Raw genomic sequence first — 18,818 nt, 5'->3', positions numbered from 1 at the left:
ATAGATAGGAGATAGATAGGAGATAGATAGGAGATAGATAGGAGATAGATAGGAGATAGATAGGAGATAGATAGGAGATAGATAGGAGATAGATAGGAGATAGATAGGAGATAGATAGGAGATAGATAGGAGATAGATAGGAGATAGATAGGAGATAGATAGGAGATAGATAGGAGATAGATAGGAGATAGATAGGAGATAGATAGGAGATAGATAGGAGATAGATAGGAGATAGATAGGAGATAGATAGGAGATAGATAGGAGATAGATAGGAGATAGATAGGAGATAGATAGGAGATAGATAGGAGATAGATAGGAGATAGATAGGAGATAGATAGGAGATAGATAGGAGATAGATAGGAGATAGATAGGAGATAGATAGGAGATAGATAGGAGATAGATAGGAGATAGATAGGAGATAGATAGGAGATAGATAGGAGATAGATAGGAGATAGATAGGAGATAGATAGGAGATAGATAGGAGATAGATAGGAGATAGATAGGAGATAGATAGGAGATAGATAGGAGATAGATAGGAGATAGATAGGAGATAGATAGGAGATAGATAGGAGATAGATAGGAGATAGATAGGAGATAGATAGGAGATAGATAGGAGATAGATAGGAGATAGATAGGAGATAGATAGGAGATAGATAGGAGATAGATAGGAGATAGATAGGAGATAGATAGGAGATAGATAGGAGATAGATAGGAGATAGATAGGAGATAGATAGGAGATAGATAGGAGATAGATAGGAGATAGATAGGAGATAGATAGGAGATAGATAGGAGATAGATAGGAGATAGATAGGAGATAGATAGGAGATAGATAGGAGATAGATAGGAGATAGATAGGAGATAGATAGGAGATAGATAGGAGATAGATAGGAGATAGATAGGAGATAGATAGGAGATAGATAGGAGATAGATAGGAGATAGATAGGAGATAGATAGGAGATAGATAGGAGATAGATAGGAGATAGATAGGAGATAGATAGGAGATAGATAGGAGATAGATAGGAGATAGATAGGAGATAGATAGGAGATAGATAGGAGATAGATAGGAGATAGATAGATAGGAGATAGATAGATAGGAGATAGATAGATAGGAGATAGATAGATAGGAGATAGATAGATAGATAGATAGATAGGAGATAGATAGGAGATAGATAGATAGGAGATAAATAGATAGATAGGAGATAGATAGGAGATAAATAGATAGATAGGAGATAGATAGGAGATAAATAGATAGATAGGAGATAGATAGGAGATAAATAGATAGATAGGAGATAGATAGGAGATAGGAGATAGATAGGAGATAGATAGATAGATAGATAGGAGATAGATAGATAGATAGGAGATAGATAGATAGATAGGAGATAAATAGATAGATAGGAGATAGATAGAGAGATAGGAGTCCTATCTCTCTATCTATCTATCTATCTATCTATCTCTTTCTACCCAATATCTGCCCCCAGTCACAAGCTGTTCTGGACCCCCCCACCCCCTCTCCCGCACATACACTTGGGGTCAGGTATAGGTCGGCACCTCCATGCTCCACCGGGCACCGCACTCTCTCTCTCTCTCTCTCTCTCTCTCTCTCTCTCTCTCTCTCCTGCACAGCTACTTTGCATATCCTTTCTTCTCTCCTGCACAGGAATCTTCTGCCCCCGTACCTCAGTGTTGTAGCACATATATCTGCCGGCAGAGCGTCACACACGGCTGCTTCCAGCACTGCCAAAAGATAACGGGACGCCGAGGATTCCTGTGCGGGACAGAGTGCGGTGCCTGGTGGGGGGAGGATGTGCCGACCCATACCTGACCCCAGCAGCCACTTTATGTACGGGAGAGGGGAGGCAGGGCACACCGTGCAGCTTCCAGAGCCGCCCGGAAGCAGCAGCAGCACTGAGCACACAGCACGCCTGTGCGCAGCCTGTCAGATCTCCAGTCTTCCTCCTCAGGAAGATTAACAGAGGGGAGCAGAGCATGCGGCCGCTGGTGAGGAGGAGGAGGAGGGAGGGGGGAAATACCGCAGATACCGTCCTGGCAGAGTTGAGGTCGGTTAACCGACGCCAGAGACGGTATCGGTATTTTTGCGGTATACCGCCCAGCCCTACCCAATACAATAATAAATATAAAAAAAAGTACACATATTTAGTATCGCCGCGTGTGTAATGGCGCTGGCAATACAAATATTACATGAACCCCTTAGTGACTGCCAATACGTATTTTCACGGCGGTCACTAATGGGCTTTATTCCGATATGTCTACGCCTTTTACCGGCGTACGTATCCGAATGCTCTGCTGCCCCCTTGTGGTGGCAGAGCGGGGGATTAGCTGTCAGTGTGACAGCTGATACTCACCTGAAACTACCATGAGCGGAGGATCCCCCGCTCCAGATAGTTTAACCCATTAAATGCTGCTGTCATATCATGACAGCGGCATGTTATGGGTTCCGGGGGCTGCAGCGGGTATGCTCACGTGATCGGAGGTCCTGCAGCGCCGTCCTGTCCCTTGATGGTCTCCATGGTAATCCCAGGGGCCTAATGAAAGGCCCCCAGGATTACGATGGACATGCTATCATGCTGACAGGCATGGCTATGCAGATTGCCTGTCAGCATGATGCATAATACAATACACTGCACTACAGTAGAAGTACAATGTATTGTATCAGTGATCACAGATCACTTTACAGTATTACCCTAGTGTACAGTAATATACGCTAGTGTAAAAGTAAAAAAAAGTGCACCAAAACCCAAAACATCCCCCCCCCCAATAATAAGAATGCATTACATTCCTTATACACTATAAACCGTTTCATAAAACAGATCAAAAACACAAAACCTATACATGTTTGGTATCCCCACATCCGTAACAACCCAATCTATATAAATCCTTAAATATATAGCACGACACTCTGTAATTTAAAAAAAGAAAGAAAAAAAACAGAATTTTATTAATCCGCTTTAGAAAATACGTCATAAAAGAGTTCAAAAAGTCATATATATGTAAAACTTGGTATCAATAGAAACTACAGATCTTCCCGCAAAAAATAAGCCCAAACCAGCTCTGTCGCGCAAAAGATAAAAACACTATGGATCTTGCAATGCGGCGACATTTTTTATTAGGAAAATAGCCCCCATTACTGTGAACAGTGATGGATTCCTAGACACGATCAAAGCCCCATTCTCTCCACCACCGGAGGTGTAGGAGAGCATGGGGCAAGGATCAGGGACCACCTGGTGTGGTCCTGGTACAAGCATTCAGCGGTATATACTATATACCGCTGATCGCTTGTTCCAAATGCTGCCGACACTTTTTATCCCGTCAACTTAAATCATTGGTAACAGGATAAAAAGTCAGATGGCCCAGATTACCTGTAACCACCCCAGATTACCTTTAACCATCTCAGATTACCTATAACCTACCCGGATTATCTGTAACCACCCGAGATTGCCCGTCACCTCCCAGAGATTGCCCGTCTTCTCAATTTTTTTTTAGCAACTTTGCTATTCTAATAACTGATACTAGCTGCGGTTTTGCTCCAGCTAAATTACACTCCTTCTAGGGCTGGGCGATATTGGCCTAAATTAATATCGCGGTTTATCGCATATGTAGCTGCGGTAACGATAATTGGACGATAACTATGACACGCCCCCTTTGTAAGACACACCCTTTTACAAGCCACACCCACTTGGCCGTGCCAAACTGGGGATAGTTTGTTTCTATAAAGTTAAAAAAAAGTACAGTAACTTAATGAGCAGCAACCCAAACTATGTACACACCACAGGACATGTATATACAGATATACAGCATACAGCTATGTACACACTACAGGACGTGTATATACAGGTATACAGCATATAGCTATGTGCACACTACAGGACGTGTATATACAGGTATACAGCATACAACTATGTACACACTACAGGACGTGTATGTACAGATATACAGCATACAGCTATGTACACACTACAGGACGTTTATATACAGGTATATAGCCATGTACTATAGGTACCCAGAGTATATATGATGGGTATATAGTATATACAGGTGACAGTACAGTTCTATCTATTTATCTATCTATCTATCTCTCTATCTATCTCTCTGCCCTACTATACGGGGAGGCAGACAGGGGTGTATGAGTATACGGGGGGCAGATTGGGGTGCATCACTATACGGAGGGGGCGGACAGGGGTGTATGAGTATACAGGGGGGGCAGACAGGGGTGTATGAGTATACAGGGGAGGGTGGATAGTGGTGTATGACTACGGGGGGGGGGCTGACAGGGGTGTATGGGTAAACGGGGGCGGACGGGTGTATGATTATACGGGGGGGGGCGGACAGGGGTGTATTGCTGTATAGGGGGGCGGGCAGGGGTGTGTTACTATACAGAAAGCTGCATGCTGGGACCTGTAGTTCCCTCAGTAACAGTACAGGGCTGTAACATAGAAGGAATGCATGGGCTGCAGCAGCCAATTATTATCCTGCTTGTTGCAGCCAATTATCCCTCCTATTTTATAGTCCTGTACTGTTACTGAGGGAACTACAGGACAGCCGCCCCCACGTGCTGCTCCTCCACCTTCAGCTGTGACATGGCCTCCTTCCTGCACACACAGGACATTAGCATGTGCAGTGCTCGCGCGGCCGGGGGATGGGGGGGGGGACCGGCACCAGTCCCGGCCAGCAAGCGTTGAACGTTAATGTCCTGTGTGTGCAGGGACACTGGACAGGACAGGTGCGGCGGGACGGGTGCGGAGGAAGGCTGTGCACTCAGGAATATTCTCCCATGGACCCTGCTGCTCCTCCATTTCCCCCGCGCACACCGGCGTCCCTGCACACACAAGACATTAACATCCTCCGGCCGGTGAGCGCTGCACATGTTAATGTCCTGTGTGTGCAGGGACGCCGGCCAGGACAAGTACAGCGGGACGGGGGGTGGGCCGGCGCTCGGACTGGACGGGTGCGGGGGGACGGCTGTGCCCCCGGGCATTCTCACCGGGACCCTGCTGCTACTCCCGCTCTGATATGGGCGTCCCTGCACATAACGTGCAGCGATCACGCCGGGCCGCGAGTTTGCGTGCAGGAGCGCTCTGAGGATACAGGAAAGAGGGTACTCTGGGAGCTAAAAATACAAAATTACCGCAGATACCGTCCTGGCAGAGTTGAGGTCGGTTAACCGACCCCAGTGACGGTATCGGTATTTTTGCGGTATACCGCCCAGCCCTAACTCCTTCCCTTCTGAGCCCTGCTGTGTGCCCATACAGTGGTTTATACCCACATATGGGGTACCGTTGTACTCAGGAGAACCTGCGTTACAAATTTTGGTGTGCGTCTTTTCCCCTGTTCCTAGTGAAATTTAGAAATTTCAAACTAAACAAACTTATTATTGGAAAAATCCTTTTTTTTTTCATTCTTACTGTCTAATTTTGAATACTTTCCTCTAATACCTGTGGGGTCAAAATGCTCACCACACCCCAAGATAAATTCTTTGAGGGGTGTACTTTCCAAAATGGGATGACTTTTGGGGGGTTCTATTCTGCTGACACTACTGGAGCACTGCAAACGCACCTGGTGCTTGGAAACGTCTTCAGAAAAGTCTGCACTGACAATGCTAATTGGCGCTCCTTCCCTTTTGAGCCCTGCTGAGTGCCCATACAGTGGTTTATGCCCACATATGGAGTACCATTGTACTCAGGAGAACCCGTGTTACTGATTTTGGTGTGCGTTTTCTCTCGTGTTACTTGTGAAAATTGGATAATTTAATGTTAATGAATATATTATTGGAAAGTTTCTATTTTTCATTTTTTACGGCCTAATTGTGAATACTATCCTCAAGCCCCTGTAGGGTTAAAATGTAGAAAGTAAAAAATGTTTACAAAATGAAGCCAGAATAAAGACGACATATTAAAAATGTGACTTAGTAACTAATTTATGTGATACGACTTTCTATTTTTAGAAGCAAAGAATTTCAAAGTTTGTAAATTTTTCAAAATTTTCATATTTTGATGTTTTTCACAAAAAACACACACAAGATAGTGACCAAATTTTGCCACTAACATAAAGTACCATATGTTACGAAAAACAATCTCAGAATGGCTAGCATATGTTAAAGCATCACTGAGCAGTAAGCGCATAAAGTGAGACAGGTCAGATTTTGAAAAATGAGACTGGTCATTAAAGAGAACCAATCACCTAAAATTAACTGTCCCTATAATAAAAGATTATCTCTCCCTAAATCTATTCCTGAAGATACAGACTGCCTGTGCAGTCTGTATCTTATGCTTTTACCTAATCCTGTAAAGCGGAGCAGTAAGGGCGGGGGCGGCCATCTTGATGACGTCACAGTGATGCGTTCCAGCGCTGGAACGCAAGGGACGTAATCAAGATGGCGCCCGGCTTTACTGCACCGCTACAGAGGACTGGGTAAAGTATAAGATACAGACTGCAAAGGCAGTCTGTATCTTCATGTAGTTTATTTCTGAAGATACAGACTGCCTGTGCAGTCTGTATCTTATACTTTACCCAGTCCTCTGTAGCGGTGCAGCTAAACCAGACGCCATCTTGATTACGTCCCTTGCGTTCCAGCGCTGGAACGCACCAGTGACGTCATCAAGATGGCCGCCCCCGCCCTTACTGCTCCGCTATACAGGATTAGGTAAACGCATAAGATGCAGACTGCACAGGCAGTCTGTATCTTCAGGGACATACTAATAGGCCCAGCTACAATAGACATACACAGTGATCTCGCGCTGTATAGCGCGGGATCACTGTGTATTTACAGAGCGGCGGCAAAGGCTCATGGGAGCCCTTCCCGCCGCTCGGCATGCCGGGAGCTTCCTGTCTCGCGCCAGCTCTTTTGAAAAGAGCCGGCGCGAGACAGGAAAAGAGAATGTGTATATTGTAAAATCACGGGCGTAAAATTAAATAATTCCAATTACAAATATTAATAAAATATTAATTTACAGCTAATTAGAATTTTTTTATTTTTTTTATTTCGGCCATGATTGGTTCTCTTTAAGGCCCAAATAGGCTTGGTCTTGAAGGGGTTAAAGAATACTGAGCTGCCCCTTTACGGAGGCCATTCAATTTTCCTGTCATAGAAGCAGAAATACAGAATACAGTAACCACAGATGGACACCAGTTGCATGTTGCAAGTCCATTTTTGACTGGGCCACATGACATTGTTTTGAAGACTCAGAATCCAACTGAAAAATCCCTATAAGAAATCTAAGGGAATTAAGGTACAGGAAAGTGCTAATGCAACAATAGGGAAGCCACTTCTACTACTTCAAATAAAACAAATCCATTGTACAGCTATGTGAATGAGTCTCTCCTCTTCACTGAGATTTTTCTGACAGATCTAGTTAACTGAACATTCATAGGGAACTTTTTTCGTGAACTTAACAAATTTTTATGTCTGCAGGACGATCCCTCTACAGAGTATGAGGTGGAGCTACATGTTTTAGGTTCACCTATAAGTACTGTTCCAATGTGTGTAGATGAGAACAAAGAACACCTTGATGGGTTCTCTGAATTCTTTGCTATAGATGATGAAGAGGAGGCTGAGGTAAGAATCTTAAATGTAGGCTTTATTTCTATGAAGTGACATCTTTTGTTTCTAAACTAAGACAGACACTGAGATGATCAAGTAAGTGTTATATCTTACCCCTTGATGCTGGTTCTACAGCTTGTACTGCTCTATAATGACCTTCTTGCTGCTGATTCTGAATGTGTGCTATAGAAATATAGGGGAGCAGGAGCCCCTCTTCTGTGTGTGTGGTCTATGGAAGACATAGAGGCTAGGCTCAGCTCGCTAGTTCAGTGACACCTGAACCTAAAACTGCTGAGAACGCCATATACAAGGGCTTAAATGGGCAGTAGCCGTGCTACTCCTCATGTACAGTCACAACAATTACCAGAAATGAACTGGCTGTTATTATTTGAAGGAAAAGTCCCATGGAAGGCCAAAAACTGCAGTCAGGCTGGTGGAGGAAGGAAAATAATAAAGACCTGAACTCAGCCGTCCTCATGCTGCTGATGCGCTGCTTCCGGGTCCCATTTTCAGTAGACAGCTGCCAGATTCTGCTGGAAACCAGGTATGTTATGTACCCGGCTTCACCAGCTGAAATGTCACGGCCCAGCTGAGCGAAAGCCTGCTCAGCCAGTCAGTGACTGGGATGGTGTCCTGCCCCAGTCACTGATTGGTTAGGCAAGCAATTGCTCAGCAGGGTATGTGATGTTGCAGCTAGCAGAGCTGCAAGTCACCAGATGATGACTTGCAAATGGGAACCGGGAGTGCCACATCTGAGGCACAGGGACAGGTGAGTTCAGTTCTTCCATATTTTCCTGCCCCCAACAACCTACCTGCAGTTTCTGTCCTTCCATGGGACTTCTCCTTTAATGATATTTGTGTAACACAGGTTTTATTCCTGATTTCTTTCCCTACTAATATCATGTTTTTATTTGCTCTCAAGAATACATCCACAGTAGCTGCTAATTTGTCCTCTTCAATGGCAGTTTTGCTGAGTGGACCTTTCCTGAATCAGGATGTCGATGTCAGTAACGTAAGTAAAACATGATTTTCTTCTCACTGTGTTGTGCATAATATAATCACACATTAAATCTTAAAGCGACTCTGTACCCACAATCTGACCCCCCCCAAACCACTTGTACCTTCGGCTAGCTGCTTTTAGTCCAAGATCTGTCCTGCGGTCTATTTAACAGGTGATGCAGTTATTGTCCTAAAAAAATACTTTTAAATTTGAAGCCCGTGCCAAATGGGAGTATCTCTGCCCTAACTTTGCACAACCTCTCTGTCCCTCCTCCCCACCCTCTGTATCTCTGTGGATTTGATATTTGAGTTGCTCTTGTGTTGGAATTGTACAAGTTAATTACATCTTATTGTACAGGCAACCCTTGGGTGCTTCTAGGACCCGAGGGCTGACTCTACTGGGGACTTAGTCCCCGATTGCATCATTGAAAGAGGGAAGCAGAACTCAAGCAAATAGGATAAATAGCTGTGTATGTAAGGTTTATATTTGTATGCTTCTAACACTACTTTTAAAGGAATAGTCCAGAATTAGAAAAACATAGTTACTTACCAAATATTAGAACTCAGCTTCAATCACTTAAAGTGACGCTGTACCCACAATCTGACCCCCCAAACCACTAGTCCCTTCGGATAGCTGCTTTTAATCCAAGATCTGTCCTGCGGTCCGTTCGGCAGGTGATGCAGTTATTGTCCTAAAAAATACTTTTAAACTTGAAGCCCCATGCCAAATAAGAGTATCTGTGTCCTAACTTTGCACAACCTCTCTGTCCCTCCTCCCAGCCCTCCTCATCATTAGGAATGCTCCAGGCAGATTGCCTTCTATTCCCCACCTGTGGCAGCCCAGCACATGGGCTGGATCGTTAAAGGGGTTATCCAGCCGTACAAAAACATGGTCACTTTTCCCCTACTGTTGTATCCAATTTGGGTGGAGTTTTGAAACTCCGTTCCATTGAAGTAAATGGAGCTTAATTGCAAACCACACCTGAACTGGAGACAACAGTAGGGGGAAAAGTGGCCATGTTTTTGTAGCGCACGATAACCCCTTTAAGGACCTGTGCAATGTTCAACATGGAGAAAATGTTTCAGTGGCATTCCTAATGATGAAGAGGGTGGGGAGGAGGGACGGAGAGGTGGGGCAAAGTTTTAAAAGTATTTTTTTAGGACAATTACTGCATCATCTGCCAAACGGACCCCAGGGCAGATCTTGGATTAAAAGCAGCTATCCGAAGGTACAAGCGGTTTGGAGGGGGGGGGGGTCAGAGTGGGTACAGAGTCGCTTTAATGAATGTTTAAATGATTTTTTTTTTTTTATTTTAGCGCACACAAACACATGGTTTACCACATTTTTCTGTATGTTAAAAGTAACCATTTAAAAAAATGGATCAGTTAAAGGGACAGCAGACATGCAGCGTGAACCTACCCTAACTCAAGTTTTAAAAAATTGTTAATGATATATAAATGTATACTTTGTGTAGTTAATTGAGAATAAAATGATGTATGAAAGGTCAAAAGTGAATGTCACCCCCTAGACTACCATGCTGATGGTACCACTGATAATGGCATTCAGGGCATACCATTTGTTGCCTGTGTCTGTGTTTTTATTTTCATTAATAAAAAAAATCTATCCATTGGTGTTACCAGCTTGGTAGGCGGTCAGGGGGTTACAGGTTTGCCTCAAAATCAAGGTAAAAAGATGTAAATTGTGTGCAGGTCCAACTTGTGTGATTTTCTTTACAGCAAGTAGTGTGAATTCACCCCAGAAAACATCTAGGCATGCTCCTGATGTGACATAGGATGGTGTCCTGGGGGATGACCTTACAAACCTGGATCAGGGCATCTGAGTTTTCAATTGAGGGCTATCTTACTAATGTGAAATTTCTAATGTCTGGCTTACTTTTATAAAACGTTTAGTGGTAATCTCTGCTTCGTGCAGGTATCTATGAACCGTAGCCGCCTTTACAGATCACCATCTATGCCAGAGAAACTAGACCGACCTGTGCTAAAGAGGACCGTGAGACCCCAAGATAATGAAACTCCAGTTAGGGTGAAAAGAAGGCGCAGCACTAGCAGTCCTCTCCAGCCTGAAGCAGATGAGAACAGCCAAACAAGGAGACGAGTAAGGATATTCTGCATTTTGGGTTGTTCATACACAACACCATAACACTAACCACGGTTACATTTTCTGTAGGTCCTCATGCCACCAAAAACAGATTGTTGAGTGATTGAGTCAGCAAGACCTTTTATGGTGTCCTTTAGTATCTGAGCTCATGACGTTTGCCGCAGACCCTTAAGTGTCTCTGTCAGTTGCAATTTCGTTCCAAATTTCTTACACTATTATATAGCTGGTTCAGGAGACACATGGTACCTTTCATGTATCCTTTAGTGGTTCCTGAAGTTGGAAATGCTTTTACTCTCCAACGCAAAGCGTCTTAGAGGCATTCCCAAGCTCCTTAAATGGTGTAAGCTGAAATGCCTACTTTCTCCACCTCCCATCTGTGTTGTTGTGAGGATGCAGGTAACCTGAAATAAGTCCACTGTGTAACAAAGATCTGATGGATCAGCACACTTTATTCCATGCTTCCTGTCTAGCATCTGCCCCTCCTCCCTTAATACATCACTGTTGCTGAGCAGAATAAAGAGTGAACAGTTAACAATGCAGTGACCTGGGGTTACTAGATGTTGGATTACCAGGGCAAGATTGTGGTGTACCAACTACACACTAGGAACAGTGGCCAGGGGTGGTATGCGCCCACCCCTGGATACACTGACACACAGGTTTCCTGGTTGTAGAACAGGTGTATTGCAGATATAGGGCAGTAGGAAATATGTAGGCCAGGTAATGTAAACCAATAAAGTCTTTACTGAAATCTCTTTGACACTGGTAGGAATATAGATAAGCACTTGACACAGTTTTCTGGATGTAGTATACACTTGAATAAACTTGTCTTTAGTGGTAGTGACTTGGAATAACCTTTTAGCTGTCTTAGCGGTGGTGACAGTGGGCTGCCGGTTAGAGGTTAGGTCTGTTAGAAGAAGAGTCTTACGTTGACAGGAATGAACATCCACCTAAGCTATCTTGTGGGCACCGAGTGACACAGGACCAGGGGCTAGCAGTTAGGGCAAATCCTTAGGAAACCTAGAACTTGCAGTACAGGCTGTCGGCAATATGCTATAACCTAACTACAGGACAAAGACAGGAGTGATCATCAGGAACTTTGAAGATGCTGCCCAGTGTGGATAGGGTTAGTCCCACCTTTTCAGCTTGGCCTCACCATGAGGTGCTCTAGCCGGACATGGCTAGGAGAGTGACAGGTGACAAATAGGAAATAGTCCCACAAATCAGTTCTGGCCTCAGGCCAAGTCCTGGAAGACTCTCCTCAGCAGGCTCTCTAGTTTCACTCTCTCTGGAACAACCTTCCCCAACTAAGGACAAGTGAACTAAGAAAACCCTCTTTGATAGGTTGGAGACCTCTGAGGTAGCAAACTCAAGGATTGGTTACAGTAGAAATCACCAGAGGCATGACTCATATAATCAATACAGAAATCAGTTAACCCTCTACAGTTTCTCCTTCAGGTGTGTAACATAAGGTGCACGTCACAGTGACACCTGGGGGTGGGGACAGCATACCACGGACTTTAGTCTCAGAGCATACACATACATAGTACTGACCTATATATGTTTACTCAGAAGCAGTGGACCCCCACTCTGGGACACTGCAACAACACTGAGAATACTTATAACAACATCGAACCATCCATATCTCGAGGATGCATTCCAGCATGCAGCATTTCAGAAGCTTGGGAGGCCCCTTTGATAAAAATATTTTTCTACGTTCTGGAAGCAAAGACCGATATATATGATGTACCATGTATCGACTTGACCTAACAGCTATCTAACAGTGTCAGGAGAAACATCATTTGCAGCTGACAGATTAACTTTAAAGCATACTTAAAGAATAACATTGACGTCAAGTATTTTAATCAATCTGGGTCCCGCTGCTGAGACCCCGACCAGTCAGTAGAATGAGCATTGATATGCATGTGGCAGCACGCTTCACGTCTCCACAGGCAATCTTCTCCATCCAGCGCCACATATACTTAGAATGGAGCCTCCCGGATGGAGATTGTTGCCAGCCTGGGAGTAAAATGCGCTATTGCACGCTTTTCCCCATTTGTTCTTCTGATTAACCTTGCCTTCTTGTCGTCACCTTGAATTTTCCTGTATTTTTAAAACTACTCCTGAACATTGTTTAAACAGTGGCAGAAAGGTCACTGGCATTTAAAAATATTGGTGACCTGAAGGGGTTTATTTGGGTCTATAGTGTTTAGGTGAGACGTGAGAAGTAAAATCCACATGAATGTAAGGATCAGGTTTTTTTCCCCAGCAGAACATTGCCCAAAACATCACACTTCTTCTGACAGTTTGCACTCTCCTTATAATGCACCTAGGTGAGATTTTTTCCAGTGCAGATGCACCTGGCTCTTTCCAATTTAATTTAAAATTTCATCCAGAGACCACAGAAAACCTTCATTGTGTTTTGAAGGGTAAAGCTGTTCACAGTATTAGGCAGGTTGTTTTAAATCTTTGGCCTGTTACAGCATTTTCACATTTTGAGATCAACCCATGCCGTCACCAATAACCACATGGCATTGCTGATCATCCTGTGGATTTGGCCATATGCATTCCTCTGCACATGGGAATGCAGCCTAATTCTCATTTCTTGCATTGAATTAAAAATCTTAAAATTGAGAGGATGTGAATCACAGAGTCCCAGAATTTTCAGTCTGTGTGCCATAGGCTGTATTCATGTTTTTGCGGACTCCCTATGGCTGCAATCAACTACTTCGGACAATGGTATTCAAATTCCGAACAATTGGCCTAGAGCGTGCTCAAGTTGCGCTCATCTCTACTGGCCACTGCTGCAGCCAGTGGTTGGCTGAGTGTGTAGGTCCAAATTAGCACCTCTCAAATTAACACCCAACATCCCAAGACTACTTTTGTCAACCCTTCTTTTACTACTAATGGCCGTTTTTATACACAATAAGTTATCTTGTGCCAATATACCGGGCCACAGTTGTTACTAATACTTTCTATTTATTTCTAATGTTTCTATTTATTGCTGAATGTTATATTACTGCCTGTCTGATTTTATTTTACACAATGTGTTTTAAGGGCACATTGCTGAAGAAAACGCTTTCGCTATGTGATGTAGATATTTCAAAAGCTTTGGACGAGGATTACAGTCACAGGCAGCTCATAGGAGACTTTACAAAGGTGAGATTGTGTACACTAACAATGGACTGTGTATATGGCAGAAAATTTACCATAAGCGTACCATAAATATGTTCATATCGCCATAAGGCTATGTTTCCACTAGGTATAAACAACGGCCGTTATTTGGCACTAAAGAAAAAAAGGCCGTTCTTTTTAAATAGAAAATTTCATTAAAGTCTATGGACAACGGATGGAAAAAAATGACTGACATTAGTCCCATGACGGTAGCCGTAGGCCGTTGTTCAATACATTGTGTGAAATAATAGGAAAAAAGGAATATGGAGAAGACTGCAATGATAGTAGGTACTATTCAGTATACTACTATCATTGCAGTCTTCTCCATGTTCCTTTTTTCCTTTTATTTCTTTAAGTGTAATAAGGTGTACACGTTGGAGTTTAAACTCTGCTAGCAGGCAGTTTAAGTTGGTGGGACGTTTTTCTTTTTCTGTTCTATTGTGTAAAATAATGTCCATTCTTTGCATTGATTTCAATGCAGATCATTGCATTATGAAAAGAACAGCTGTTGTGTTAATTGAAAACATCGGCTGTTCTTTTCATGAAAGGTACGACGTGTGAACATAGCCTAAATATGTTACCTGCAGCAACTTAAACATTAGGATCATTTGGGTGCTGAGAGCTGTGCCATTCACTAGAAAGAGACAGGAAATACACTCTAAGTGCTTTTTACTCCTGCTGCTCTCAACAGGAGATGGGCTCCATAGACTTCTATAGAATTTGTCTCCTGCAGTGATTTGGGGGTGGGGGGACAGTAGTATCCTTTCAAGGAGCCATAAGAGCCGTTGGAGTGTGCATCTGCAAATTTTGTAGCTTGTTGAGTAATTCAACTTTTCCTTTCTACAGGTTTATGCTTTGCCTACCGTGACGGGACGTCATCAGGATCTCCGCTACATAACGGCTGAGACTGTAAATATAGTGTTCAGATATTTAAATGCATGTGTTTGAGATAGAGAATGTTACCATCACTTGGCTTAGTTCTTCTCAGACTATGCAGAAGATATTCTTAAAGTGTATTTAATTTATATAGAAAGTTAACTAACTGTGTAAGCCTATTACATGACTTATGTTGGTGTAAACCTCATTTGTTGGCTGTTAAAAAACAAAACAAAAAAAACCCTATGAAGAACTGGTTTTGTACACTTTTTTTGTCTTTGAAAGTCATGTTCACTGTTTTGACACTAGATGGCAGCCTTAATACATGGAGAATTCAACAGTCTGGTGGAGAAGTTCTATATAATTGACTGCCGCTATCCATATGAATATGAAGGGGGCCATATCCAGGTGAGGTGCTTGCTTTCTTTATCTAAGAATAATTAAATTTTTCTATTTTACATTTGTTTTGTGAGCACAGTATAAAGCTGTTAGGTGTAATGGCCTTCATTGGATGCCCACCTTTGTCTTTGAGGGATCACCTGACCAACTCCACAGGTGATGAGTTTTTGTTTATGGGATTTTTAGTCTAATCCCATTCATGGTATAATAGTTAGCTTTATCTTTTGAGAAGCTGAAAAAAATCAAGCGCTCTTTTCTTTTCTAAATGTGAACATGGTGAAAATGCGAGTAGGTGGGTGCAGGAACATAAAAAAGAAGTTATACTTACCTGTCCCCGTGCCCCTGCAGCACTGCATCACCGCTTATGGACCCCCATCGCCAGAAGCTCCCACTGCTGCAACATCACGACCCAGCTCAGGAATGCCTGCTCAGCCAGTCAGTGACTGGAGCAGGGCACCCCTCCCATCACTGACTGGCTCATCGGACAGTTCCTGCCGGGTTGTGACAACACCGGAACCCGGGAGAAATTGAAGGGTTAGAGTGAGGTGGTGACACTCTGCTGCAGGGCACAGGGATGGGGAAATATAAGTTTATTATGCTCCCGTACGGAGGGGGGAGGAGGGAGATTAGTCGCTAGCAGAGAGCAGAGAACAAAGGATTACACAGCGGGACCTGTGTGAAAGCAGGTATTCAGAGGTCAGAGAGATCGGTGCTGACTTCGGAGAAGATAGCTCGGTGATGTAGCTGTAAATTAACTTTGTTGTCCTGTTTTGGTGCCTCATCTCCCTCAACCCCTCCCCTCTCCACAGAGAACGATGAAGGCGCAGGGGGGGGGGGCTTCAAACTGCTTTTTTGTGCTAATGAGGTGCTCGTCCACATACAAGTGTGGAACACTTGAGGACCGCTATGGTTCAAGTATAGTTAGATGAAGCCTGGTGTGGATCCATGTGGCGCCGAAGTTCGATATGCTGGCTGTCGTGCATTGCCCTATTTAATATGCAGTTGCCACATCTTATTTTACTTCTACTTTCCCATTTTATTGCCCCCTATTGTAGCCATTGTTTTCATTTGTACAATCTTAATTTATAATACTGATACTGATTTTTTTTTTTTTTTTATATATATATAGGGCGCTTTGAATCTTCATCGACCAGAAGATGTGTTGGATTATTTTCTCAAGTGTCCTTTGGCCCCATCAGTGGCAGAAAAACGCATTATACTGGTGTTTCACTGCGAGTTCTCATCTGAAAGGGGTCCAAAAATGTATGCAAATGAATAATAGCACAGTTTTTCAATTAGGTTTTTTTTTCTTCCTTTTTTTGTAATCTTAAAAGAACTGCAGCTAACTCAACATTTTGGCATTGTCGATTTGTTAAATTCTCAACACAAATAGGAAAGTGTGAACGCAGTGATAAATAAAAATTAAGCAATTTTGTTTTAGCGGGAAGAGGAGAGAACCAGCCCGCACAGTTATAGCAGCCAGTACAGCACAACATCCTGCAGTCTTGCCTTCCAGACCAGCATTGAGCAGTCTGACCTGTGAATCCAGGTTCTCACCTCTTCCTGCTCATTTATCCCCCTCGGCCCCTCTCCCCTCCATTATAATGGACACAGCAAACCAGTCTTCACTTTGCCTGTCTGTAATGAAATTTACTTTGTCTTCTTAATGAACAAGAGAGTACAAAGGGAAGCACTTTTGTCTAATAAAAACCTATTACAAACTTTCTTATCTCTTGTACTACTAATTTCTTTATTTCAAGTTATTTGAAATGACAGCTACACTTGACAACATAGATATTTTATTCAATGGAAAACTATAAATGTCAGAATTTATGCATTTAGGAATAGCATAAAATGTTAGTGAGCACTTCCGAGTTGTGTTAGAGTGGCATGGACCAAAAAATAAATCACAATCCCATGCCGTCTTTCAGTAAAAGTAAAGCTGCATTCTATATGTACTGCTATTCTTAGTCCTGTTTTATGTGTATGTGCAGCTGTCAATCATTTCTCTAAAGTTTTCTAAGTTCTGTAACTATTTGTTTTCTTCTATGAAAGGTGTCGTTTATTGAGGGAAGAAGATCGTGCCAGGAACAGCTATCCAAGTCTTTATTATCCAGAAGTTTATCTGCTGAAAGGAGGATACAAGGAGTTTTTCCCAGAATATAAGGTGACCTTTATTAATAAAATCTATTCATCTGTGTGTATACATTTAAATAACAAATGCTAAAAAACAACAACAAAAAGCTATTATTAAAAGAGAAGTGTGGTGCGGAAAAAAACAAAACTGTTTGGGCAGGGGTTAGGGGGAACATAATAAAGAATGTATATTTCCTAATCCCTGTGCCACGCAGCTCAGCATGCTGCTCCTGGAAATTTGCATGATTTGTTTCAGATCTACCATTGCAGTATCTGTGCAGCTTTCTATGGATTTGCTGGAGAATTTTTTGTATATTTTTGCAGGTGTTGGAGAGCTGAAGGTTAGCAACCACTCAGCTAGGCCTGGGGTAGTGAACCTTTGCTCTCCAGTTGTTGTAAAACTATAACTTCCATCATGCCTGGACAGCCAAAGCTTGGTACCTTGCGAGAGGTGAAGTCTTCACTCTATGTAGTAGAATGCAGTTTAAGTTGACTGACAGGAATGCTGTGTAGTCAATACAGCAGGAAACACACAGGGATTTCTGTCATGTAGCATTTGCTGTGTACAGTATATTATAATGCTTGCTGTTTTGGTGACAGGATTGACATTCACATTCATTCATTTTCCTTGTTTTCAGGTTTTGTGTGAGCCTCAAAGCTACTGTCCAATGCATCACCAGGATTATCGTCAAGAACTATTAAAATGCCGCACAAAAAGCAAATCCTGGGCTGGAGAACGTAAGAGAAGGGATCAAATTGCCCGATTAATGAAACTGTAGCACACTGCCTGGATACATCTTCAACTACATTGTCAAGAACCTGAATATGAACACCTTGCAATATTGTTATCACTTCTAACATGAACGTGCCTACTTCCACGTCTGAAGGACACCTTCCTTTGTACTGCCCTTACTGTGAAATAATTTTATTTTCTATAAATAAAAAAAAATGCATGTACACATCAGGTGTGCATACTTTTGAAAGTGAATTTAGGTTTTGACTATCGGATACAATTCTTCATGAGAATGGTGAGCAAAAGTGCCTTCCTACATTTCTAAATGCAGCTTCCCTTGAATCTGTAAAAAGTGTGTTCTTTATGCATAACAGCATCTTCATAATTCCTCTAAATCAGTTCTTATCAATTCCAGTCCTCAGGCCTCACCAACAGGTCATGGGTTGAGGATATCCCATACAAAGGACACCTGTGATAATACCTGATGCACTGAGTATAATTATATCACCTGTGACATACTAAGGAAATCCTCAAAACATGACCTGTTGGTGAGGCCCGAGGACTGGAATTGAGAAGCACTGCTCTAAATAACCATGCGCATAAGCATTTTTTAAAGGGGAACATCAACCAAATTTAAAAATCCATTGCAGAGGGGGTGGGGGGGGGCATGGTAAAGAATTTGTACTTGCCTGTCCACGTGCCCCCTTCAGCGCAGTATCACTAGCTTTCTGACAGCCGCTGGTCTCTTGTTTCTCCCTGCTTCCTGCATCATCACATTCCAACGTGAAGTACCCGCTTAGCCAGTCAGGAGCTGCAGGAGGCTGGTGGCT

General features: G+C 42.9%; 1 protein-coding gene across 1 annotated transcript in view; it reads left to right on the top strand.

Moving 5' to 3' along the window:
* CDC25C (cell division cycle 25C) overlaps positions 1-18,247 on the top strand; it is a 36,618-nt gene extending 18,371 nt beyond the window's left edge. The window contains exons 9-17 of the mRNA XM_069972910.1: positions 7,427-7,570; positions 8,478-8,567; positions 10,488-10,670; positions 13,728-13,829; positions 14,691-14,753; positions 15,030-15,128; positions 16,249-16,382; positions 17,175-17,286; positions 17,894-18,247. Coding sequence (XP_069829011.1) covers positions 7,427-7,570; positions 8,478-8,567; positions 10,488-10,670; positions 13,728-13,829; positions 14,691-14,753; positions 15,030-15,128; positions 16,249-16,382; positions 17,175-17,286; positions 17,894-18,034 — 1,068 coding nt within the window. The 3' untranslated portion in view covers positions 18,035-18,247. The remainder of the gene's footprint in view (positions 1-7,426; positions 7,571-8,477; positions 8,568-10,487; positions 10,671-13,727; positions 13,830-14,690; positions 14,754-15,029; positions 15,129-16,248; positions 16,383-17,174; positions 17,287-17,893) is intronic.
* Positions 18,248-18,818: the final 571 nt, after the last annotated feature.

Source organism: Dendropsophus ebraccatus, chromosome 1, assembly GCF_027789765.1.
Source record: "Dendropsophus ebraccatus isolate aDenEbr1 chromosome 1, aDenEbr1.pat, whole genome shotgun sequence".
In the NCBI taxonomy this organism is placed as follows: domain Eukaryota; kingdom Metazoa; phylum Chordata; class Amphibia; order Anura; family Hylidae; genus Dendropsophus; species Dendropsophus ebraccatus.
This window is presented reverse-complemented; position numbering and strand designations above follow the sequence as displayed.